The 26,210-nt window shown below is 40.0% G+C and overlaps 1 protein-coding gene across 1 annotated transcript; it reads right to left on the minus strand.

Moving 5' to 3' along the window:
• Window positions 1-995: 995 nt before the first annotated feature.
• Window positions 996-16,344, minus strand: LOC136449124 (neuropeptide FF receptor 2-like). Its single transcript, XM_066448950.1, has 6 exons — window positions 16,132-16,344; window positions 8,275-8,633; window positions 6,274-6,373; window positions 5,622-5,727; window positions 4,740-4,927; window positions 996-3,535 (listed from the first exon to the last, which is right to left on the minus strand). The coding sequence occupies exons 2-6, from the start codon at window positions 8,618-8,620 to the stop codon at window positions 3,127-3,129; spliced, it is 1,149 nt and encodes a 382-aa protein (XP_066305047.1). The 5' UTR covers window positions 8,621-8,633; window positions 16,132-16,344; the 3' UTR covers window positions 996-3,126.
• Window positions 16,345-26,210: the final 9,866 nt, after the last annotated feature.

Here is a 26,210-nt window from a genome sequence, read left to right on the forward strand (position 1 = left end):
AACATAATCTTCAACCTGTTTTTGTCATTAGTGAAAATACTCAGTAACTTTGAACCTGCCAATAATTGCCCGAATGCACCTGCCATCCTCTAGTTGAGGCAGTAACTGGTTGTACTAACAAATTAATCGATTAGTGTTCACTAAATTTTTAACTATCCATAATTCTCCTAAGATTTGAGTATTGTACAATTTATGATATAATTCCCATTGTCAAGTTTCGAGGGGAGGTCCACGAAAAGCCACCTAGGCTTATGGCCCCCTTGCATTTTTTTTTTGCCCTGTATATCTTTGTTTTAAACACTTGTACATATGCGAATGAATAAACAATAAACAACAATAAACAATAAGCTCATAAGTTCTACGAAATCGTGGTACAATACTGATATCGTTTTCCAAACTAATACATCAAACAAGTGCTAGTTTGACTAGTTAAGTAAGTGTAATGTGTAAAGATAATCAAATACAATCATATTCCATAAACTCATTCACTCACGTACTGTGCTTGACATTACATCACAGTAACGTTTCTCTCAAGATATACCACTATATCACATTATATAGCATTCAGAAGCAAATATCAGTCTGCAATTTAAGTAAACCACGACAACTAAATGCATAAATTATTCACAGGATATTCTGTCCACGTACGGTTAGACTGTATACAGACATGCGTGAATACTGTGAGAACTTGACACATGATTATTGCCACCCGTAGAAGCCGATTAGTGCTGGAGTTATCCAGACATAAGTGCATAAATACTCCTCTACTTCTCTTCTCCTGGCTCGCTGCCTATAAAATATACCTCGGGGAGGCTCTGTTAAACCGTGCTGAGATTTCCACCATTGTTGACGTGGCCTCTGTCTAGCTGTCAGATATTCGGAGCTACCTAAAGAAAACATTTAGGCAATTCTTTGATTTGCTGACAGCTGGTTAGAATACACGCCTAGCTACAAAGGTGGAAATCTCCGACCGGTTTAGCAGAGTCTACCCAAGGTACAGTTTATCGTGTAGGCCGCTAACAAAACAAAAATAAAATTATGTATTTTTACCGGTAATAACCGTTTCAAGTTCAAAATTGCATGTTTGGAACCCTAATAGTTGATGCCGTGAACCGGGTTGTGCAGAGGTGGTGCGTGAAGCAATATCAGACCAGCTTAGACTCTGGTCACACATAGTTATGAGCAAGGTCATCTGTGGCATTAGAAACAACAAAGAAATAGTCTTGGAATTAATTTTATGGTCCCAACACGTGGGAGAAGAAGACAAGGAAGACCACCCCTAACATACATAGATGTCCTGAAAAGAGACACCGGTATACAAGTTGATGGCATGGGGAAGGCTACAGTGGTTCGGGTGACTGACGGAGAATGGCACCCTACATATTAAGTCAAGTCAAGTCATCTGTGTTGGGAGTTGTTTGACTACTAATCTTACAAGTGGTCAGCGAAATTTTACTATGGATTTCAAAAAAAAAAAGAAAATGAAAGTCGACACATTTATACCAAGGAGGTTATATAACCTCCTCGGTTATACCATGTCTGTAAGCGATCAAAGGAGCTAACGCGAACTAGAATATAATAATTTCCAGAGTACTACCAACCAAACGCCAACTTTAGTTTGAGAGTGGTCGGGAGCAAAGTCGTGGGAAAGTCCTAAATGTAGGACAAGGGCAAGGTCACGAGACATAGGAAGATGCCAGATGTCGTAGAATTTGTTCAGCTATAAGTTATCCTTTTACTGCATGGCGATGCTGTTTCTTTACAAGCAGACCGTGCAGAATACCATAATGTCAACCAAACACCTAGCTTTAAACACGAATGTCAAATGATACGGTAAAATTCCACTTAAGTACATAATCCACAGACATTTATAGGTTCGAAAATAAAACACGAAATCGACGATGTCATACCTCCGTAAAATATTTCAAGTTTTTTTCTAAATACCATAGCCCTAGCAATCACAGAAATTAGTGATCCACCTTTCCCTTCTTACCTTGATCAATACCAGCTACCTTCCGCCCATACGTCGGACTATACCACATTACTTTTAGGAAGGAAGGTGTTCTTTTGTGATGATGCAGTATTTGACAATACAGCTAGGGAACCCAAACTCGCCATGTATCTTTGGGACTTCAATACCTATATACATATTAAAACCTACACAAATACATCTATCGTGAGTTGAAGAAAGTTGAGAAAAAACCTTGAAAAGCAAAACAAATAATCAAAACAAATGGTTAGAATTTAAGATGAAAAAAAAAAGTTTTGATATTCAACACTGAAATGTTGACAAATCATCACGCATGGTATTCAAATCATATGTTTGCCAAGACAAGTAACAAACTATTTGAATTTCAAAACGCAGCAAAGGAATGATTTGTTCTTTTAAGAATATGCAGTCTTTCCTAAGTATGCAAACTATACGATGTAAAGGAAGCCCTTAGGGGTGGCCTCTCAGCTATTCAACAACAGATAAAACTACAGCAGGGGGGTCATCCTCTGAATTATATCATACCTTATTTGATGCCAATTACATGGCCATTACGCCAAGATAGGCTGTGTTACCTGGCGATACATGTGGTTAATGTTTATTTATAGTTCACTGCGATTTAAGGTATAAGCGCGTCCTCAGGAAACCGCTTCGTGAGATCACCTTGGCGACTGGAAGCCGGGAAAACAGAAATATAACTAACCCGTTTGACCTGCGGTAATCTTTTAAAAGAGTGAACTTCAACCGTAAACCTGACGAATTCATCTTCTTACTGTACTTGATTCGTATAGTATATTATTGGATAACCGGCGTTTATCCGCATTTTCTCTGATTTATTTCTATTCACATTTACTAAGTAAATGCACGTGCAAACGTTTAGAAAAATAGACAGAAAATGCATATTGCATCAATGATATAATATTGCTGTTTCTGTTTTTTCTTCACGTCCTTAGCACTGATGTCCTAAAATCCACAAACAGAGGCTTGTTATAAAACTTGTGCAAAATTTTTAAAAGTAGAATCCCATTTTCTTCAGAATGTTCTCTTCTTCACAAAATATGTCATTTGTTTGGAAAATACTTTTTACATTGTTCTTTTCATTGATAGCTTTATTCTTGGGATTCGCTTGGTTTAGTTCAATTGGCTGCTACCCCTGGGATATCCATTGGGAACGACTGTGGCTTGTGGACGATGGCCGGTGTTCTCTTTTCAGCATTGTTGTTGTTACGAGCTAGCGGGTTCCCTTTGGTCTTCTGCTTGCCACAGATCTCTGCGACACGGCTGCGCAGATTGCTGCTGTACAGGCCGTAGATGAACGGATCCACAGCACTGTTGGCAAACGCCATCACGTGAGCGATCGGGTAGATGTAGTTGTGCAGGATCTCTGATTGGCTGTGGGTCAGCTGACCGAAGTCCTCCAATAGCCAACAGCAGTAGAGCGGCATCCAGGTGATGGCGAAGACGGCTACGATGATCACCATCATCTTGATGATGCGGCTTCGTTGTTCAGTCTGGTTACTGCAGGCTTTGGGTGCAGCAGCTGACCTGGATGGAAAAGCAGGACGTATTAGCCATCAACAACCGTAACCCCACTGAAGTAGCCATTTGACAACCCATTTTCTACCGAGTTAGGCACGGCAGAGAGAAGGTTGATATGTTTTAGTCCTCCCCGCACCATATGGCGTACATAAGGCCACACCATCTTAATTTTATGGATGACATCCGCGCGCGCATTGATTTTCGCCTGTTCTCAAAAAAAAAAAAAATCACCTCCGAAGAGGCTCCGAAACTTGTAGACTCATACTGCCGCAAAGGGGCAGCATTGAGCCGGCTTGTCGTAATACACTATAGTAATACACTATATACACTCACATTGTCCAACACAACTGTTATGTATGTGACTAGGAGCGATTTGAAGAGGGCGCCGCCCCTCATGAGCCCAGTAGTATTTTGTTCATGATATGACAATACTTATCATTGTACATGTCTGTATTAAACTGAATGATATTTTCTCTGGCTGGGTTGCCTACAGAGTTCGATGTTTTGCTCTGACTGAAGGCGTGATGTTGTGTACACAGCCGAACACATTTTTTTTCTTTGAACGGCCAAATGTTACATATGGGTCTTTAAACCAGGCATCATCCATGTTAAAAGCACTTTGATATGAGCTAATTTCAACAAATAAAGACTAGTTTGTTTGTAACACTGTGTTCTCTGGTTTAATTCGCAATACCAGCTATGTAGTCCTCCGGTTTATCAACCTTTTTTTTTTGCTAGATTTTTTTTTCGCCCTCTCGCATTAGTTTTGTGGACTCCAGAGGATGTCATCCATAAAATTAAGATGGTGTGGCCTAATCAGTAGGTGCACACAGTCCCACACAGCTGTACAATCACTTCAGCAGAGGGATGGTCCACTTGCAGGTCCCCTCTGTGTTGAAACTCTGCATAATATCATGTCTGTATGATTGAAAATGATGTTGAAAATACGAATGTCCTGATGCATTTGTGTTTTCCATTGTTGAACTTATTTTGTTGGACCACTCAGGGTGAAATGTAAAGAAAGAGAATCCCTAACTACAAACACAACATTAATTTTGACTAATGGAAATTATGATTAATGTTGACTCTCGAAAATTAGCTATGTTGATTGGGGTATGTGAAGTGTACCAGTAAATAAAGAACAAATAAAGAAAAAGATATCAGTTTTCCTAGGCCTTAGATTAGTCAGAAGGAACAACTCATGACATACTTGGTCATCCACAGCTTGAAGCCGGTTCTACCGTACAGGAAGGTGTTGATGAGGACAGGCGCTGCATAACAGACGACGAACAGGAAGGCGCTGTAGGCCTTGCGCAGCAGCGGAGACGGCCAAAACTCTCCACACACGGACAGGGTCAGCTCACCTATCTGGAACGACTCGTCACGGCGAACAAAAGCCTATAAAAACAAACAAACAAACAAACAAAAAAACAAATATCAGTTATATACGAATGATGTCTTCCATGCATGCTGATTTTGTATTAAAGCGGTTTCGTTGTTCTAGATAAAATATTTGGATAAGTCAGTTTAGTCTCAACCGTTAGTTTGCATATACAGCTGTCGTGTCGCATCTTGTTCTAAACTCAATTGTTATAAGGCCTCTTGACATTCCTTGCGTATATGCAAGGGTCGTAAAGTTTTGACCTTGAACCATATGGCAAAAGTGCACGTACTAGCTGTGAACTGACTTATCTTTGGTTACTATTTTGCCCCTCACCCATGCTGATATTATCTGTCATCCTGTGTAACCTGTCTTTTCTTGTGACGATGGCCTTTAACTACATCAAATCTTTTAGAGTAGAAGAATTAGTTCAACTGTTAAAGGTAAAAGTCAGTGCAGTATATAAAGCGTGCGTATCAAAAATATCTGTGCAGGTGACAGAGGCAATGGTCAGTAACTAGCCCCCTGGTTTGTACCCTTATGATAAAACAACTTAGAAACTATGCAACTGAGATATCTAGTTAAACCCCGGGCACTGTCCGTCAATGCTACTTAAGTAACAGTTTAAAGATATCTTACTTCAGTTGTTAAAAACTTGAACACTGCCAGTCAATGCTAGATATCTTTAATGTGATAACATCTTTACCTTACCTGTGGTGACATGATTATGGCGGCAATGACCCAGATGGCAATGATCAGGTATACCGCCTGACGGACTGTCAGACGGTCACGTGTCGGATGGACAATCACACAATATCTGTATTTTACAAAAACAAAAAAATAGTGTATATCACTGTACATCACCAAGAACTGGCTAAACAAGTTTCACACATATTATAGTTGGATTTTAACCACTCTTTGATTGTTTTATTAACATGACTGCCTATTCCAATGTCGGACTCAAGCAGCGATACCCTGTAGCAAATTTTGATACTATATGCTTTTATTTGTTAATCTTTTCGCTTGGAATGGGCACAAACTAAGGAAATATATATACACAGGCTGAAAGCTACCAAGATAAAACCCTTAGCCCTTAACCTACTGAGATTTTGCACGTAAACGTAGAAGAAAATATCGTCTCTTTGGTCAACATTACACGCCATTATTTAAAATCGTGATATGGTTATTAGTTATTATAGGAAACTCAAATTGCTTGCACAATTTAGCTCAATGCTGAATATTTCACAACAACTTCACGAAGATCGTTGTCCACCTTAAATCTTAAAGAGTAGCAATGTGGAATCTTTACGATCCAGTTAATGGTACAAAATATTTAAAGCTTATATTATTAAAAAAGGAATACCTGTCAAAAGCGATGGCAGTCAGGGTGAACACAGACGTGGCTACCGACATGCCTTGCAGCATCGGACTGAGTTTGCACATAACGTCACCAAGGTAGTTCTCTGCGAAACAAATAAACACCTTCTTTAGATAGGCTGTAAATCAACGTATACCGGGTTCTTTGTTACATAACAAACGTTTTTATCTACCAACTATTCGATAACCTTTCGACTATCATCCTTAGAGATCATCGACGGATCCTTTTGCGTGGTTCTATATATAGCTGGAAACTCGGTATATGAATAAACTCATCCATCCAGTTAACATCGTCCTAGGGGCATTCTTACTGACAGTTAGGACACGTCTATCTTCAGACACGTGTTAATCCATTTCTGGGAATAGAATATTAGAACCTTTCACATTGCGGTATTGGTACTGACTAGAAGGACACAGCTGTTTTCAAACATTTGTTTATCCTTTCCTAGAAATCGAATTTCGGTGACCTTTCGCTTGGCAGTATTCTTGTTGACTTGAAGGACACTCTTATTTTTAAACATATATTATCCAAGTCCTGGAAATAAAATCAGGTGATACGGCAGGAAGATTCTCTTAAGTATCTGTATAGTACCAAATTACTTTCTCTATAAGTGCGTATTTACTATCTACTTCAATCTATAAACCACGATACATATATTTATATACTTACAATATTATATCATATTTATATAATCGCCGTTTGGGGGTATGTTTGGCTTCAGCTTAAACATTCGATCATTCGAAATGGTACCCGGAGGTATGATTGGTGAAACAGGTTTCCTTCCTTATGATTAATCATGCTATTATTATCATATGAGCGTAGCCGTTGGGGGTATAAAGAGCTTAATGCCCACGTGTCAAAAATGCCAAAGCGGGTATCTTACTGGCCTGTGGCACTTTGGCGGCCTGGCTGCATTCTAAGCCGGATTTGTGTTTGCCCTTGGTACAAAGCGTGAAAGGATTTGTTTCTTTTTATCGATGGGTACTATTGAGCGCTCTGTTAAATAGCTCGGCCCCATGGCCCAGCGAGGTCACCAACGTTTGGCAGCTTCAGTGAGATACCCACAAAGGGATAACTATTCTGTTTGGGTGGCAAATAAGGTGAAGGATTCTACTGGAAGGTCGCGCGTGGTACTTTTCTTAATTGAAAATACATAAAAATAGACGTTATATTCTCATCATGCGTAATGGCTGCTGCAATGGAGTAAGTTAACCATAACACGCAATATAAAATATGAAACTACGATATTCGATAGCATTTTTCCTTAATGAGCTGGAAGAAAAGCTGGTAATATCAATTTTCAATGTATTAAATATCTGTTAACATCCACCAGTAATTTGATTTACCGATAGTAGTAGGATCAGTTCTGGTTATGAAACCTTTTTTAAACCTTGTCCTGCCGACTGTTTTTTTTTTACCATGCTGTGCTCGCTATGCTCGGCGTTTTAGACCCTCTTGGAAGATAGGCACTGCTTTTACTTTGCTCCGTTATGGCTACTTCTCTTCCAAGTAACCCTGTAATGCTATACATCGATAGAAAGCTGAGAGTCTCTACCTTTAGAACATGTCTCGCAATCCATATTTGGATTCAGTAATAATGATGTACAAGATAAATAATGCAATAAAACATGATATTTTCATACAGTTTCTGTATTAGTATTTAGACCATATAAACAGTATCAATGTCAATTAAGAGTCTGCGAACGTGGTATGTCTGAAAAGATTTCAAAGAGAAATTAAATGATAGCAATATTTGATAAAATAGATAGTTTAATACATTGATACCAAAATACCTAAACGTTATGAAATCAACGTATATTTGTAAAAGAATATTGTTATTCCATAATGCATAAGGTAGATAAGTCTCATAGAGTGGTTGCTGTCATGTGTACTACAAGATATCAGGTGTTGAACCTTGTACAATTGGTGTGCAGTTTAGTTTTATCATTCCTTACATTGTGGACTTCAAATATGTTTGATACTCACCGGTGAAGATGTGGCCCACCAAGGTGAACGGGATGCAAAATACCCCCACCAGAAGGTCACTCACGGCGAGGTTCAAGATGAAGGAGTGGGTGACATCTCGCAGTGTCGCAGTTCTCGCGATGATACAGCACACCACGAGATTACCCACAATGCACAGCAAGAACACAACGACATAGATCACTACAAAGATGACGATGATGTACATTGACTGCTTGTATTTGGGGATTGGAATGTTCTCAACCAAAGAGTCGTTTGAGCCGGTTTCATTCATGTCGGGGATGTAATCTTCCAAGCCCGTTGACTCCATCGTAGGACATTCATGGACAGAATGGTCAGAGAAATTCATCTGACTCTCTCTCCTACAGTAAAGGAAAACAAAACAAATTATCATCGACACCATTCTCACGTTCATGGTATTATAACACATTTATTCCTCTCAATGAAATGCCCATATTATTGCACTATTTCTTAAAATTACCTAATACAGGTGATCTAGTAATAGATGACTAAGGTCTAATCATCATGTACTTCAATGGAACGCATCACTGTCACAGTCAAATAAAAAGGTTAAAGTTACGGTATTTATTATATGAATTGCAGCAACCATGATATTGATTGCGCATCAGTGATGTAATATCAAATATTCATAAATTAATAAATGTAAAATACATCAGAAATTTGCCAGCAGTTTCCAATGGATGATGGTGTCTTTATTTTTTTTCGCTAGTAATGGAATCCATCCTATTTAGCCTCTGGCCACTACCCTAGCTCCGCTGCGCTACCCAAGCTCCGCTGCCGGCGCTTGGGTAGCGGACGGAAGCTAAATAGGCTGGACTCCAGGCTAGAATACAAATTCTTCTTTGCGAAGGAAATTATTCAGATACTATCAAAGTATACCCCACGGCTAGTAATTCAATCTTTTTTTTTTTCAAAACGAGAACCCTCGAGCTCCAACCCAATTAAATCTTCCCGAGGAAATGACATTTGATAAAACATAGATGAATGAGAGACAATTACCATACGTCAGTCTTCAATCAAATCTTGTGCTACTTTACCAAGTAACAACAAGTAGTGATAATGAATATTTCAGTCTGTAGCAAAGTTAACCACACCGGTCAATTTGTGCACCGCAGTTTATTTCTACAAAACCCGGCTTGTCTGTGCCGGGTGATAAGTACTCTAGTGGTAGACCGACTTAAGAGATCAGCAAGACTAATGGCTCTTGGTAATTCTCTGCCATCTAAGACCAAGAGAGCGAAGAAGAGAGCGAGAAAATGAGAGAGAGAGAGAGAGAGAGAGAGGAGAAGAGAGGAATTGAGAAAGAAATATGGAGAAATAAAGACGGAGAAAGAGGAGGAGAGCGAAAGAGATTCAGAGAGGAGAGAGAGAAGAGGACAGGAAGTGAAAGGGAAGTTAATAATGTTTGTGCTCGTATCTACAATTAAATGAACAACCTCATTCACCAAACAACTTTAAGGTTTGAGTATTCAGTATGGTGAACGTTATTGAATCAATGTCATATGATTACAAATACCCCATAGACTACATTTAGGTAGTGTTACGCCGATAAAAAGTGAAGTAAAATTAAGGAAATGGAAATAAAACACAGGAAAGTATATTCGGTGCAGTAATAGCAAACAAACCTTCCACAAACACAAAACAACGTAAGTCGCTGCAGATATTTTGTAACAGGACTTAAACATATGGTCTAATGGTGGCTACATCATAAGTAATAACATAGTATCCATGAAAGATAAAACGCCCAAAGATCAGCACGCCCCGCGTTGCAAACTGCACTTTACAAAACAGCTGTTCACGTAAAAATTCACATTCAATTTCTTTACCAAAGCCTTGCTGAGCGGCGCATTGAATGTAAGCTCTAGCACTTAAACGTACTCCAGCAAATGTGTTTTCGTCGAAATGGTTGATCTTAGTGCTCAAGCTTCTACGTTGAGAGGTTGAAATATGAATCCACTGTTTCGTCCATTTTTTACTCACCTCTCCTTAAACACAAAACGTATTGTTTCGTTCATTATTTGTTCGCTCTTCGTGTTTGGCGCTCCTGGCGCTAATCCTTCGGCCGGGGAAGCAACTCGCGCCGCCGCCACAGATAGCACACGGACCACTAATTAGCTCTCGCGATAGAATTCAGAGTTCGGTCGTCAAGCGCTCCCGGGTGCCAACTCTATCCCTACTATTAGATCTTCCCCGCCCAAAGGGGGTTATCATTGCATCGCGCGAAAGGTCTGGTATCCAGGCTAACTGTGCAGGCGAGGTAAAATGAAAAGTCAACCGGGCGGCGTATCTCGAGCATGTCAGGTTGTCAGTCCGTGTCTATCGTCTGACACCAACTCATTATTTTTCCGAGCCCTTGTCTGTTCCGCTTATATACAATTTCACAATTCGCAGCTTTCACAACAAAAATGACAAAACAAATCATATCTAAATCTCAAACCATGAGATGAAAATAGAATTCAGATTAATCATCAAAAATACATGATTCAGGTGATGTAATTAGTGCATCAGTCAAAGGAACACACAGACAGATGATTGAGCGTTTTTATTAATTATCATAATCTTTAAAAACCTACAATGACAATTGGCACCTGTATATTTATATCTCAGTATTATCATATATTTTCAGGTATTATTTCAATAATTTGTGTTCCTCAAAGTTAGTAGACAAGAACTTTTAGATAATTCACCTTTGATATGGTGATACACTGAAGTGAAGCCATCTCTTATTCAGTTTGGAAAATTGATTTGGTTCATTCATTCTTTTGTAATTCGAATCTTTCAAAGCATCAAAATGTAATGTTGAAATCACACCCACAATCGTCCCACTCTTTAACCCACTCCACCCGATAGTTATTAACTCCATGTGATTGTTATTGACCGAAGATTGCTTAGAACCTCATTTCAATTTGCACAACATTTTGGGAAATGAAGTAGTCTTATGTCCTACAGGAAACGCCAACCGGATTCTAATCTTTTATAGAGGAACCTTTGCCAAAGATGAGATTCTCCCTCCCGCTATGTAGATGATGTGAAAACTAGGACACCTGTGAGGAAGGCACTTGGATTAAATCCCATATGTACCACAGAACATATGGGGTTTACATGTGGGATTATGTGATCCTATATGAATCATGATTACGGTATGCAGTATTGCCTTTTGAAACATAAAACATATTAAGAACAAGAAGTAACGCACAAGGATAAAAGCTACTAATGATCAGGGGCAAACTTAAAATACTTTTTATCTACACATCAATAAAATGTAACCTTTTCATCATTTTGCTGGTGGTTCCCTTTCTGAGATCAATAGATAGAAAAGTGCAGATGTAAGGAGTAATGAAGACAATTATAGAATTGTGATCAGAGTTGTGTGAGTAGATTCTTGTGTCCCTCATGCCATGAAATCTACGACGACATTGTAAAAATGTTTGTTGAGAAATCACCGTATTCTAAAAGGAAAAAAATGGGTAGGGGACTTATAAGCTTTTAATGGAGTAAACAGAACCCTTAAGTTGACAAGAATGTTCCCCTCTCTCACACCAACCGTTGCTGTTTTATAAAAGGTGGGTCGACTGAAATTAACGGATGGATTTTTTATGAATTTTCATAAGGGGCTGCATCCTTTTCGTCCTCATGAGACCGACATGTTTTGAACAAAGTAACACAAAGTAATGCACGTGTATATAACATTGTGCATAAAAGGTACTTAAATTCAAACCCTGAGGCCGTTTGGCAATACCCTTCTCATGCTTCTTATGGACTCCACACGATTTGCATTATCGACATTATTAATATTATTATCATTATATATCTTCCAGGAAACGCCAACTTGATTATATACAAGGAACGTTCGTAAAAGATGAAATAAAACTTCAACCCTCCCTCTTGATATGTGCATGACGTGAATAGAATGACACCTGGGTACCAGGTATAGTACACCCCCTCCCTTTCCACTAGGCCGCTGAGTGACCTCTGAGTGGCCTAAAATTGGCAGGCCGGTGCTCGGCGAGCGCAAAAACACCCTGCGACTGAAATAAGAACACACGGTGCAGCCGACATGAACGGTTATGAAAAGTCAACCGGGCGGCGTATCTCGAGCATGTCAGGTTGGCAGTCCGTTTCCATCTTCTGACACCAACTCATTAGTTTCCTGCGCCCTTGTCTGTTCCGTTTCCATACAATTTTACAACTCGCAGCTTTCACAACAAAAATTGCAACCCAAATCATGTCTGAATATCAAACCATGTGATCTAAATATCATTCATCATCAAGATAACATGATTTAAGTGATATTGAAGCATTATTATATTTTGATGCCCTGGCGATTAGTCTAATAATGTTTTACCATCTACGTTAACGTTACTAGAAAAACATCATATTGCCACACGTAAGAATACATTAATTCATTATTCATATGGTGACTTCTTGAAATGATTTGATAACAGATCATCTCTTATTTATATAAGATTGATTTGCCTTTTAATTTTGTTTGATCGTCCATGCATCAAAATTGTATTTCCGCAATCACACCCACAATCTTCCCCCTCTCACATACACTCCACATGATTCTTAGTTTTTTCTCGCTTCACGCCAGAAACCCAGTTTTATTCATTTTGCAAAATAACAAATAAACAAAATAATAATGCAATAAGGCAACACATAAACCACGGATCCAAAGCAAAAGTATGACACAACAAACAAATCAAAAAGTAATCAAGAATCAACAGATCACCAGCCAACTAACACAATACTAACACAGGAGAGAAATCAATGATAACACTCTTTTAAAGCAATCAAATAACTCAATGATTCTTATTGATCGACGATTGCCAAGGACTTCACTTAATTTGCACAACCCTGTGGAAAATGAAGTAGTTTTATATCTTCCAGGAAACGCTAACTCGATTCTATACAAGGAACGTTTGCAGGAGATGAAATAAACCTTCAACACTCCCTCCCGCTAAGTGCATGACGTGAGTAGAAGGACACTTGGGGGGAAGTCACTTAGTCAAAGTAAATCCCATTTGGTATTTACATTATGACTACGTCGGTGTTGCCTTTTAAAATCCTTGCGAACATACGAGCAAGAAGTAACTCACCAGATTAAAGCTATCAATAATCAAAGGCAAACATTTACGACTTTTTATCTATACATGAATGAAATGTTACCTTTTTAATATCCTGTCCTTTTGGAGATCAGTAGGAAATAGCAAAGTAAAAACACGAGTGAAAAGCACGCTAGAACTGTGATCAGAGTGGTGTGGGTGGATAATTGTGTCTCTCATGTCATGAAATCTACGACGACGCCATTAGAATGTCTGTGGAGGAGGCCCTTCATGTTTTAAGAGGACATGCAGGAGTGGGTAACCTAACTGGTCCTGCTTAGCCCGACCATTGTCGGTTTGCACAATGCTTGTTCTTTATGCTAGCCCGGACAATTGTCGGGTTGAGGGTATTTCTAGACTGCGTACGCTGCACCCGCGCGGCTGTTGTGAAGCAAAGTAAGTAAAGATGAGCAATATCAAACTAGTACCATTTGTTTCAAAGGTGTCTGGGCACTCGCAGTGGGGTATGTTTTTGCTCTGAAATCCAGCAAGACAAGGGTTAAGCTTTTAACAGAGTGAAGAGAGCCCTGTGATTGTCCAAAAATGTTCCCCCTCTCGCACACCTAGCGTTACTAACTTTGAAAAGGTGGGTCGAATGCAAAGTAATTAACAGATAACATTTTGATGAATTTTCATAAAAGGATGCATACTTTATCATAATATCCCTGGATTTGAATTGAGCTCCTTGTTTCCAGTTGAGGTCCAGAACTTTTTGAACGCCACGTCGCACACGATTTTATGCACGTGTATTTGATATAATAATGTGCATCATCCTCATTAAATCAGGACACCTATCGCTCCACGTTACATCGCTCGCGAAAGCGATGTAACGTGGAGCGATAGGTGTCCTGATTTAATGAGGGTGGATGTGCATATGAGGGAGCCCTGCTTTGAAACAAAACGACAACACAAGCCGTTACCGAAAGCCCTGTAGGTTTACAATCAAGTACCATTAATATCAAAGTATTTTCTTATAACCAATACGTACGTATTGAAACGCCTCCTTGTACGTAGGCGTTTCAATTATGATTTAACGTTTTTCGTGAATGGGTCAATCATGCCTTTCCTTGTTAGTAGTTAAATTGAGGTTTCACATGTATAGTTCTCTATGGATCAAGTCATTTCCGAGCTTTCAATCACTTTTTGTTTGGTTATAATAATCGGGTATAGGCCGGCGTTCAGCGGGAGTAAAAACACCATAAAACAGTTGTTCCAGCGGAAACGCTACGATGCGCGCTTGCTCAACTACAAAACATGCAAATGTTAGCAAATTCTGGAGACCACTGACTTGAATGACCTTCAGGATCGCCGAGCGTCCGTTGAGCGCTTGTTGAGAGACCATATGTCTCAGTTTACACGAATATATGTTCAGCTTGACCTAATAAAATGAATCTCCTTTTTTTTTTCTTGAAAAAAAAAGCGCACAGAATTAAAGGTATCTCGTAGGGAAGACAGAAAAATATATCTTGTAAATCTGGCCAAAATCCTTTGCCATGTTACTCCTGCTTTCTCATTGGCTGAGCTGGCCAATTGGAACAGGTGTTGATATCTTAGTGTCTTTTCAATTGCTTTGGTTGCATCTCTTTGAAAAGCCGGGTTGGCCTTCCACCTTTTTCCCAAACAAACGTGAAACATATATATCTTTGCAGTGGAAATTTAATCGGTTTTGAGTTGTTTTGTGTTTTTTTCATGCCTTCACCATACGCTCCAATAGAAAGTCCATTAATTTATTCGACCACTTGCATGAATGGCGCTCATCTCTGTTTTCTAATTCTATAGATAGCATTATGGCCGCTACATTGGGGTCTTGTCTACTTTTTACGGCGCTTGCTTATCTACCAATAACTACCGTACTCGTTTATCACAAGTGATGGCTATGCAGAGAAAGAAGAAGGTGCCATAGTTTCCTATCAATGGGTCCTTGGTATAGCCATAGTCCTTGACGGGGAGCGGAGCTTGGGTAGCGGACTAAAGCTAAGAAGGCTGGACTCCAGGCTTGTATGATCAGGCCGTGATTTCAGCCCGCTACCTTCTGAATGCCAAGCGAACGCTCTACGCGGACTTAGATGTATATTACTGCTTCGGTGTTCTGAGATTTTTCCTGCACAATTGTGCTGTTAAGTAGAACATTAATCTGGTTCCAACAAAATGTATCAAAACCAATCTAAATCCCTGTGATTCTCTAGTGACATCCATAATATCGTCTTATTTTCATGTTATTGTGTAATTCTATTCTATCCTATTCCATTCGCCGGCCTAGACTAATTAATTTTCTCAGGCGGCACAATGAAAATTGGGAAATAAAAACAACAACGAAACATATTGCTACATTATGTTCTCTCTCTCTCCTTTCTCCCCCTCTCTGTCTTTCTCTCTTTCTGTCTCATTCTCTCTTTCTGTCTCTTTCTTTCTCTTTTTTTTCTCTCTCTCTCTTGCTCTCTCCCTCACACACGCACACAGTCGCGCGTATACCAACACGCTCGCGCTCGCACTTCGTCCGTGTGTGTGAGTGAAAAAGAGAAGGGGTGGGAGGGAGTGAGCGCACAGATAACGATAGCACCAGCGTCACTCCTACACACACGCAGAAAAGTGGTATCCTCACTCGTACACTATGTATCAAAATGATTCCAAATCTTTACCATAGCAAGCAAATCAATACATTTCAAATGGCTTTCTATAACCTTTTAAAGTAGCACACGATCGCACAGGTAAAACAATTGCTATTAGCACTTACCTTTTGTAAAAGTCGCTGGCTGTTGCCACATAAGTACGGTCGTCTACAGTGCACGCGAACGGCTACTAACTTCTCGTTTTCGGCAGGAACCCTGCAAATCGTTTAAAAACATTACATCTCTAAAACCGTTAAAACGCACCTATAGGTAAGATACAGGACCTGGGGAGAAGCAGACAAAATGGAATGCCGCTTTAAAATGTGTAATCGAGTCCGTCGCTTTTCTACTGGCAATGGCTTATGAATAAACATGAGACACATCGTGCGCATGCATATTACGCATAGACACGCCTTGATTGTCATCTCATGCCTAGACACAACAAGAATATGATTGGGTAGAAACACACGTAGCAGCAAGTAGCTAATAATGGTGTCTAATCACGCAGGATTGAATACCTTTTGTGCTATTAAAAGATTCATTGAATTTTGAAGATCACTTGAACTTGAATTTCCGTTTCTCAAGCTGGGGATGAGACAAGGTAAAGGTGACTGAAGACGGGCAAGGTGAAGGTAGTTATGAATTGTTTGCAGGACCCATGCCAGCTGTGCGTATATGGAGCCTGCGGGTCGGACTGGTTCAGCCTGATTTTGCTTGATATAAGTCTGTGGCATTTGCTGTAGCCAGGAGCGTTTTGTACGCCTACACACTGCGAGTATACGTTGTAGCCTTTTGTGATATTAGGCAGCATTGCTGGAAAGAAGTGGAGCCTTTTTTACAATGATATAACGTATCAGAATGAATGCATGGCTTTGTTGTACAAATTCATGTCCAAATTATAAAAGTCAGCAAAAAGTAGTCTCGTTACATTACGAAAGAAAGTGTCTAGTCATAAAAATACGTGTTCATTATCGTTGTTACTCCGTGAAAGGAGGTCTACCTCCTGCAGGAGTATTGTAGTTACTTGGTTATACATGTTCGCAGCTAAAATTCACCGTTCCCTTAGTTGTATCGATGTGTTATATGGCACGTCGTCTACAGGTATGCCCGTGATGATGCACGTTTTTTTTATTTTTAAATTTGCCGTAGCTGTTTTATGGTTGATGTAATATTTCAAAAGCACCCCTATATCATAAGGCAATTGGATCTGCCCTTATTATTGTTAAGGATCGCGCGGCAGCAGTAAGAACTTCAGGCAGACGTCTGGTGTGTTCCTTAATGAGAGACAGATTATACAAAAACAATTTTATCATTCCAAAATCCTTCAAAAATACATTTCCATAAAAATCACACACCGTCAAGAAATTTTGAAAGAAGAAGCTGCCGCCAGATATTGAGCTCGTCCGACATGCTTCATCTTAAGCAAAGAGAAATGTTGTAATGTAATCTCGCAGCAGAGTTGCGACGAATAGATTGAATAGATTGAATAACCAAGATTGTTTGACGTTGTCTTTGTCTATTCTTCATGAATATTGCTCACTCTACCCCAAAAAGGTTAACAGCCCAGAGCACAGAGTTCAATGATATCTCGTAACGCCATCTAAGCCCATCTAATGGGGGCAAAAACCCTTCGACATAGACGAGCATACAATCAAAGCGCTCACCGTCTTATACGCGTAGTACGTTCGCGACTTATCGATTGCACTAGGTTCACATGAAAGAAATCAAGCCGGCATCAAATTTCAGCTGTGTTTTGTATGCGACCCTGTGTAGAAAGGTTTGATTACTTCACAGCACAAAGATTTTACATAGCAAATCTTTGATCAGTGCACCGATTACCTGCACCCGGTGCTCGCCTAATGCTTTCGAAGGGTCACGTGTTCTGAGTAATTTTGTACCAGTTATCTTTAAGAAGACCAGAGGACTGCTAAACATTCGGTGATACAATCTTTGTGTTGAAAATATAATAGTTCAACCTCAGTTGAAAAATGGACAAAACAGGCACGTTGGATAAAATGAAAACAAAACAAAACACAAAAAGCATCCTATTGTAGAGTCACATCAGAATGAAATACCACCTCCACATGAGCTACAAAACTATATATAAGTCATCACACGAAATAATTGAACCAGGATTATTTTTTTAAACATATGCGAAGCACATATATCGCAGAATTTCTTCACTGCGCTTCACATAAAAGTTTAATTTCATGGTAGAATCTCATTTTAATTTGGATTCGTTAGCATTACTATTCTGTCTACCTACCTTAGTCAATTCTCATTTACATATAAAAAAATCTCAAAACTTTTTTCAAGCATTCACATAAAATCAAAAATGAGAAATACAAATGCACTTTTCTGTGAAAAATGTTTAGGATTCGTCGGGCGATCCCCGAATATATGAGCTGATGGCAAGCTTTACCTAATCTGGTTTATTCTAGAAGATAGATGTCGCGTCTTGACCTTATTTGCAGAAATACGATTAAAAACTGACAAGGGGCTGCTTTATGCCGCACATATTACCTTCGACTCGCTAAGCATTGTCACAAAATCGATTGGTCGTTACCCTAATTCAATAGCCTGATGTTAGCTCAATCAATTTAGGCCAATCAGAGCACGTAACGGGTATGCAGTGTGACACACGGTACACGTTTACCTTGTAAAGGTCTGTCCTATTTGACAGTATTGTTTAAAATGGCAACAACTTTGACACATAATCATCATGACAAATGTTCTTGATCGGGGGTTAAAGGAAAAATTGATCAAAAAAGTTGAAAGTCTTTCTTGAACCATATATGATGTATTGGGTTTCGCACATATCCGTTTACTTAACCCTTAGGCCACACGGCTGCGCAAGCAAAGATAACACTACTGCAGGGGGTAGTTCATTAGTAGGGCTGAGAGGTCAACGGTCATACTCTCTCCCCTACATCCGGATCCGGTGCGACTCGGTTCTCAAACCCGCGATCTACCTTGCATGTGTGCAAAGCCAGCATTGTGCCCACCAATCCATGATGCGGTACTGAATAGTCAATTGTCTAGTGATACAATTACATAGAACGAGTTCTTAAGTTTTGCACATTATGTTATGTTGATTTGATAACATGGTATACCAGATGATCGATTCTTCAATTTAGTTCTGTCATATCTTCTTCGACTTTGAAATTGACCTTGGCATTCAACGATATTAGTATCAATTCTCCGAATTATCATTGTGCAAGTTACGGCATATACATTTGCCAATTTTGCAACTGCTTTGTATGATATACAGTATGGTGCAAAACTTATCCTTTTTGAAACAGACAAAAATTCATACGCGCGCGGATGTCATCCATATAATCAAATCAACTGGGCCTAAGGGTGAAGGTCTCATGACGTTGATATTCATATTCTAGCAATGATCCAAAACATAACGGATGAAACATTCATTCGGGTTGTACTAAACGTCAAGCCTAGTCCTATATCAATACATTATGTGTTTGAAAATGCGATCCTACAATATCGACCAACCATCGTGGACAACAAATGGGCAAAAAGGATAAAAGACATCACTCTTCAAATATTTAAAAGATCGATTGGACTAAATAAAACCCAGGGTAATTTTTTTGAGGTTCTACTATGACTACAGTAGTTGTAGATTTCTTAAGTATTTAATTTTTTTTGTAACATTGTATTTGCACAACTATGTTTAAAGTAATGCGGCAAGATTGACTTTTTGTTAGGATAGTTGACGTAAAATCTGAAGGTCCCTGTTCGAAACTATGGTGTCAATGATCCTGTCAACCCTAACCCTAATGCCTTATATAAACAAAAACCTCGGAATAGTCTTCCAAGGTTGGGCAAAAACAAACTTATTGAAATTCTATTCTGTCAATGAAACTTCCTTTTGCATGAATAAAAAAGGAATGAACAAATATTTTTAAAAGGGGTTAGCTGTATTCTTATTCTTTCGGAAGCCCGTCTAGGAAATGGCCTCCTCCTTTCAATCCTGTGCCAGTGGATCTAACTCCCACGTCCTTTACCTTCCTCTAACCGTGCATAGTGGATTTAAAAACCCAAGGCTGTAGGGCTGCTGGGTATTTACCTTCATCTTACCCAGAGGAAGCGGTACTGTGATTGCTCAAATAGTTGTAAGGAATCGGTTAGGTTTAAGGCGTCTAGACAGGTAACTCGACTGCACGAGGTCGGTGCCCACTGAATGGCCATTTTGGCTCCATAAACCTAACACTAATGGGTTTCTTTCCACTTCAAAAGCTCAGAAGAGAATTTCTCGAGATAAAATCTGAATTGTCCCGTAATCTAGGCGTATGGTCGAGAACTAGCTTTTCTATTCAAGAGCAATTGAATTTAGGTGTGGATACTTTGCACTGCACTCAACTCGACTCAACTCAATCAGCGCAAACGAAAAGTACAACTTCAAACGGACACTAAAGATAACTTGCCGTTATGGTCTTTCAGTGGTTTAGATGTGCAAATCGTATCTTTGCCACTACTACAATGGGGAATACTATAAATTCTGAAACTTTCACAGTTGTTCTGTTTTCGGGGTTTTTCGCTGTGACAACTAGCCTCCGTTGCAGATAGCCTGAGTTGCAGTTCTTCTTGCAGTGATATTTTTCTCAATTTGTTTTTTTTTTTGGGGGGGGGCGCCGCGTATCTGCTTGGGATCCCGTATCCGCCGTGCCCCTGTGTCCGCTGTAGACGGATAGGGGATCCCAAGCAGATACGCCCCCCCCCCCAAAAAAGAATTGAAAAAAAATCGCTGCGGGAAGGACTGCAACGGAGTTGCGGACTCCTTCCGGCTGTTTTCATTTTCTAAGTTCCAGTTTTACTATTGAATTTTTTTCTTGTTGTTGGCCGGGAAGGAGTCTGCGCCCACTCGGCGCCACAAAGGAAAGTCTTTCAGAGGCTATTAACATGTTCGTGCAAGGGCAATTCACATGTTCGCGCAAGGGTAATTCACATGTTCGCGAGGAACAATTGACTGAATGGGCCCGGCACACGCCTGGTTTGTTACGGGAGTTAAATTTCCAGCTAAAAAAATATCACACACGTCGGGGTCAGCAACGTCGGCGAGACTTAAGCTATATTTTAAAGCAATGTGGGCATTTATTCTATTAAAGGCGGTCGGTTAGTTTTGTCGGATGTATCAGTTCGGAACAGGCAAGGGAGGGGGCAAGTGGGGTCGCAACTTTAGACGGCCACTTTGAAAACAAATCCACATGTCTTGGGCTGATATGCAACATCATCTTAGGTTCCTTTGCAAAATTGGCCAAATTTGAGAACAAATCGATTTGCCGCTTGTCCCAAGAAACTCCACCAAATAATTTTTCCTTTGACGGCGGCTCTGATGGCCTCAACCTGGAGAAACCCCATGCCTGCCTTGCAACAGTTACACACTCTAGGGAAATATCATCAATTACGGGCGTATGTTAAACCAAAGAGGTTCTGTATTACCTGTTAAGTTCCGACTTTCGTGTTTTGAAAGAGACGGTGACCCCAATGAACCTCAAATTATGGAATCTAGTCAGGACAACGCAGGGCGCATGGCTACGGCGTGAGAACGTGGAGCCAGCGGTTCGCGCACCCTCCGCGGAGCGCAGACTTTACAAGTCCATGCCGATTGCCACTAAGTGATTTTTAATTTCCTGTTGTGGCGCCGAGTGGACGCAGACTCCTTCCCGGCCAGCAATTAGAAAAAAATGTAATAGTATAAAAACAATAACTTGAAAAAGAAAATAGGCGGGAGGGGTCTGCATCGGAGGTTAGTGACAACCACGAATTGCATTACTTGAAAAGCACACTACAGAATTGTTATCTCCATGAAAAATGGAGATATTATTTTTGGCGTGTTTGTGTGTCTGTGTGTGTGTCTGTGTGTGTTTCCGGACTATTGTAGTCTGCATAACTCAAGAACCTCTGGATGGATTACGATGATATTTAGTATGTGGGCGGGTGTCGTAATTCAAGGTAGATTTTGGGCCCCCTGGAATGTAACCTTGGTACTGCAGCAGAACTTCACAATTTTTGTATATTTTGACCTGGACGTGCTATGGTCTTCATTTTTGGGTGGCAGATAGCTTGTGAAGTGGTGTAGGTTAGGGCCCCCTAGCAGCTTGCTCTGGATCTGTAGGGCTGTTATTGTGAAAATCTTCTAAGGAGAATAACTGAACAAATGAATGACGGATTTCTATGATATTTCGTATGCATGTAGCTTAGACAGAGATATACACAATGAAGTGCAAATTATGCTAATCGGGACATAATTTGCATAGCTAATGAGGAAAATCTGTATTTGAAGTGTTTTCCATTATAAGACTTAGATAAATGTAACATATGTAGTTTATGGAAAGTGGAGATACCAATTATGCAGATACTACCTGATTTGCATAATGAATGCAAAAACACCGAAATTCATCAAATCGGAAAATTATAGGACTGTCAATATTGCAACATGTGTAAGTAAGATAAAGGTGTTTATGATTAAGCATATATTATGTAAATGTGTAAGTTATTTGCACAAATAGAATTGTTATTGGAGATGTGAGGTCGTGGAACTCTTGTTTCAATTGTTTAACTGCAAAACCTAGCGAAAACCTCCTTTCCCCATTCTACCAGCAAAATCACGTCTTGCGAAGAAACATCAATTTACACTTTTGAAATATTTCAGAAATGATAAAGTCAAGGTTATTGTAAACGTACTAACTGTTCGCCACATAGTAGTTACTCAGGAAACTAGATATGATTTTGAAAACGTTCAGACGTTTCAAGTAGCATCCACTACTTTTCGGCAGTGACACTGAGTACGATTTGTCAATCAGCAGGTTTTTAACCAGGAACTGTGACTTGATATGAAAGTAGAATGAAAGTCTAGACAATTTTCGATAGTCCAATGGTGACGAATTAGACGAAGTCAAGACAAGGTTGATGTAAAAGAGACAAACGTACTGTTCGTTTCCAATAGACCCCTTTCCAAATACCGCGGCCATTTTGAATCCAGGGCGTGCGCACGTGATTCGAGCGCGGGAAAAGTGAAGACCCGGTAAGTCCACACGCCAGCGGTAAGGCGTCCCCAATAGAAACCAGCGTTGAGTCATCTTCGGCGGCGAGATGTTCTCCTCCTCGGTGAAATCCATCGATATATTTGCATGGCACAAGTAGATGATATTGTTGTGGACACTTGGACTAGATATCGGCCAGTAAAATTGTGAATTTCTGCTACTTTTCCATAGTTTCTGCCGGGATGTTGAACGCGCGCTACAGTGATAGAATGCTAATATGTTTACACCGCGTGCTTGTAGTTTCCCTAATAATGTTAGCTAAAGTCGAGAAAAATCCCACAAAACATACACTTTTCGGATCATTTTAGCTTCGTTTAGGTATGAATATTACTCTTGAGCCTTTTGGCTGTCGTGACAATGCCAACATCATCTTGAAATTACGTTAGTTTGAGGGAGGGTCGTGTTTTCTGTGCAGCGTTACATCGACTTCGCTCAGCAATATTTGACATTTCCGTTGAATGCAATCCCACAAAAAAAGACGTGAAAATATAGACTGGAGTTCAATGTCCTTTTGGGTACAAATTTGGCAGCATTCCGGCGGCTTTTTGACGAAGGACCTCAGGCCGATATTTTTCCTTTTGTTGTGGGGTTTCATCCTGTGGAAATCTAAGATATTTCCGCAAAAAGTGATGTAATAAAACGCTACAAAGAAAACACACCCCCTGCTTCACTCACAAGTCGAGAAAAACCCCGTAAAGCATACACTTTTCGGGCTGGAATCCTTATAGCTACTTAGATAGAAATATACAGAATTTTACCGGTTGTGACTTCCCCTGGGAAAACGCGCGTTGAGAGGGGGTCGTGTTTCTGTCTAGCCTTTCTTTCTTTTCTGTCTAGCTTTTCCTTTCTCTCTTGTTACATCGCTCCGCAAGCGATATTTGACATTTCCGCTGAATGCAATCCCACAAAAAAAGACCTGAAAATGTAGGCTTGAGCTAAAGGTAATTTTTGGGGGGAATTTAGCAGAATTTCGGCGGCTTCTTTTGACGAGTTTTCTGAAATATCAAAGCCTAAAGTACGTGAGTGAAGATGGAGTGTTTTCACTTTGCGCCGTAATATCTTAATTTCCGTCGGATGATATTACAGAAGCGTGAAAATATAGGCTTGAGGGCTTTGCGAGTATAAAAATTTGACGGAACTTCGGTGGCTCCTTTGACTTTGACGATATTTCAGTGCCAAGATTAGCTTGATGAAGTTCGTGAGTGAAGCAGGGGGCGTGTTTTCTTTGTAGCGTTTCATTACATTACTTTTTGCGGAAATATTTTAGATTTCCACAGGATGAAACCCCACAACAAAAGGAAAAATATCGGCCTGAGGTCCTTCAGTCCTCAAGTCAATATTATTTAACGTTTTTTGGGTTCCATCCGGCCAACAGATATATGAAATATTGCCGCGCAAAATGATTTAAAGAAACGTCAGATAGAATGGAAAACACACCTTCACTCACGTACTTAGAGTCCTCAAGCCTAAATACTTGGCATCCGAAAAGATCGTCAAAAAGCCGCCGGAATGCTGCCATATTTAAGGACATTGAACTCAAGCCTAGGCCTATATTTTCACGTTTTTTTGTGTGTGGGATTGCATTCAGCGGAAATGTCAAATATTGCTGAGCGAAGTCGATGTAACGCTGCACAGAAAACACGACCCTCCCTCAAACTAACGTAATTTCAAGATTATGTTGGCATTGTCACGACAGCCAAAAGGCTCAAGAGTTATATTCATACCTAAACGAAGCTAAAATGATCCGAAAAGTGTATGTTTTGTGGGATTTTTCTCGACTTTAGCTAACATTATTAGGGAAACTACAAGCACGCGGTGTAAACATATTAGCATTCTATCACTGTAGCGCGCGTTCAACATCCCGGCAGAAACTATGGAAAAGTAGCAGAAATTCACAATTTTACTGGCCGATATCTAGTCCAAGTGTCCACAACAATATCATCTACTTGTGCCATGCAAATATATCGATGGATTTCACCGAGGAGGAGAACATCTCGCCGCCGAAGATGACTTAACGCTGGTTTCTATTGGGGACGCCTTACCGCTGGCGTGTGGACTTACCGGGTCTTCACTTTTCCCGCGCTCGAATCACGTGCGCGCGCCCTGGATTCAAAATGGCCGCGGTATTTGGAAAGGGGTCTATTCCATCCCTTTGCATTCATTTGACATTCAAACAGGATTTATACAAGTATTGCCGATGTATAACCCACTAGGTAAACTTGGCTCATGAGATAAACGCCTGGCTCATGGACTCTAAACGTAGGCCATTAGAAAGCTTCACTTTGCGGATACGCCTGCAGTAAGATTTGTACAGGATGTAGAGGAGTATTGAAATCTTACCTGTGCATTATTTTTGTGCGAGAGTAACGGTTATGCTGGTTCACGAACTGTTACATGTTTGTAAAGGTTATGCTGGTTCAGAATTGTAACCAGTTTGTAAATTTTATGCTGGTTCACGAACGGTATACGTAAGAAGCCTGTGTGTAAGTAAGTTTCAAATAATGGCAAGATGAAGGTCATAGGAGGAGTTGAAGGATATTTGTTACAGGTACAGGTCCCTTAACACGATGGTCACATATGGGCCGGAAATTTTCAGACTTTTAAAGATTCCGAACCACGTTCTACCACGTTCAATGTGCATGTGGCATAAATCGAATCGAACGTACGCTTTATTCGGGGTCACCCGCGGTCATTTGCATGTTTTCACTGTAAATACGCGCCATAAGGCGCCTCGGGTGCCTTGCATAAGAAGAAAACCCACTTTATCTCAAATGCAAACAATTTTCTGCACAGTGTATCTTTGCTGACATTTTTTGTGGACATTTAACATGTAACAAAGCTACTGGTGCCATTGTTGATGACCTTAAATGTTGCAGGACTCGTATACGCCGGCATCAATTACACGCTCTGCCTATCTGTGCGGTATATCTTTCCAAACACCAAGGTATCTGTTTTGTTGTACACCGAACACCCTCTCTCAAACAGCCAACTTGACGTATTTCATTCGGCCAAAACTAAGCAACATGCGTAAAACAGTAGTATGTACGTATTGTACGCATAAGTGAATCTAATTTCATATCGGTGAGAGATTTTTTTTCAGAAGATGTAACACTGAGAGTTAGTCTCCCGGAGACCGAGCATGA

The sequence above is a fragment of the Branchiostoma lanceolatum genome, chromosome 14, assembly GCF_035083965.1.
Source record: "Branchiostoma lanceolatum isolate klBraLanc5 chromosome 14, klBraLanc5.hap2, whole genome shotgun sequence".
In the NCBI taxonomy this organism is placed as follows: Eukaryota; Metazoa; Chordata; class Leptocardii; order Amphioxiformes; family Branchiostomatidae; genus Branchiostoma; species Branchiostoma lanceolatum.

Excerpts from the sequence above, each read along its gene's own strand:
- LOC136449124 (XM_066448950.1), bottom strand. The coding sequence starts at position 8,620 with ATGAATTTCTCTGACCATTCTGTCCATGAATGTCCTACGATGGAGTCA. Across the intron at positions 5,728-6,273 it reads ACTGCCATCGCTTTTGACAG|ATATTGTGTGATTGTCCATC; the intron begins GTATTCCTTTTT and ends TGTAAAATACAG. Across the intron at positions 4,928-5,621 it reads CCATAATCATGTCACCACAG|GCTTTTGTTCGCCGTGACGA; the intron begins GTAAGGTAAAGA and ends TTGTTTTTATAG.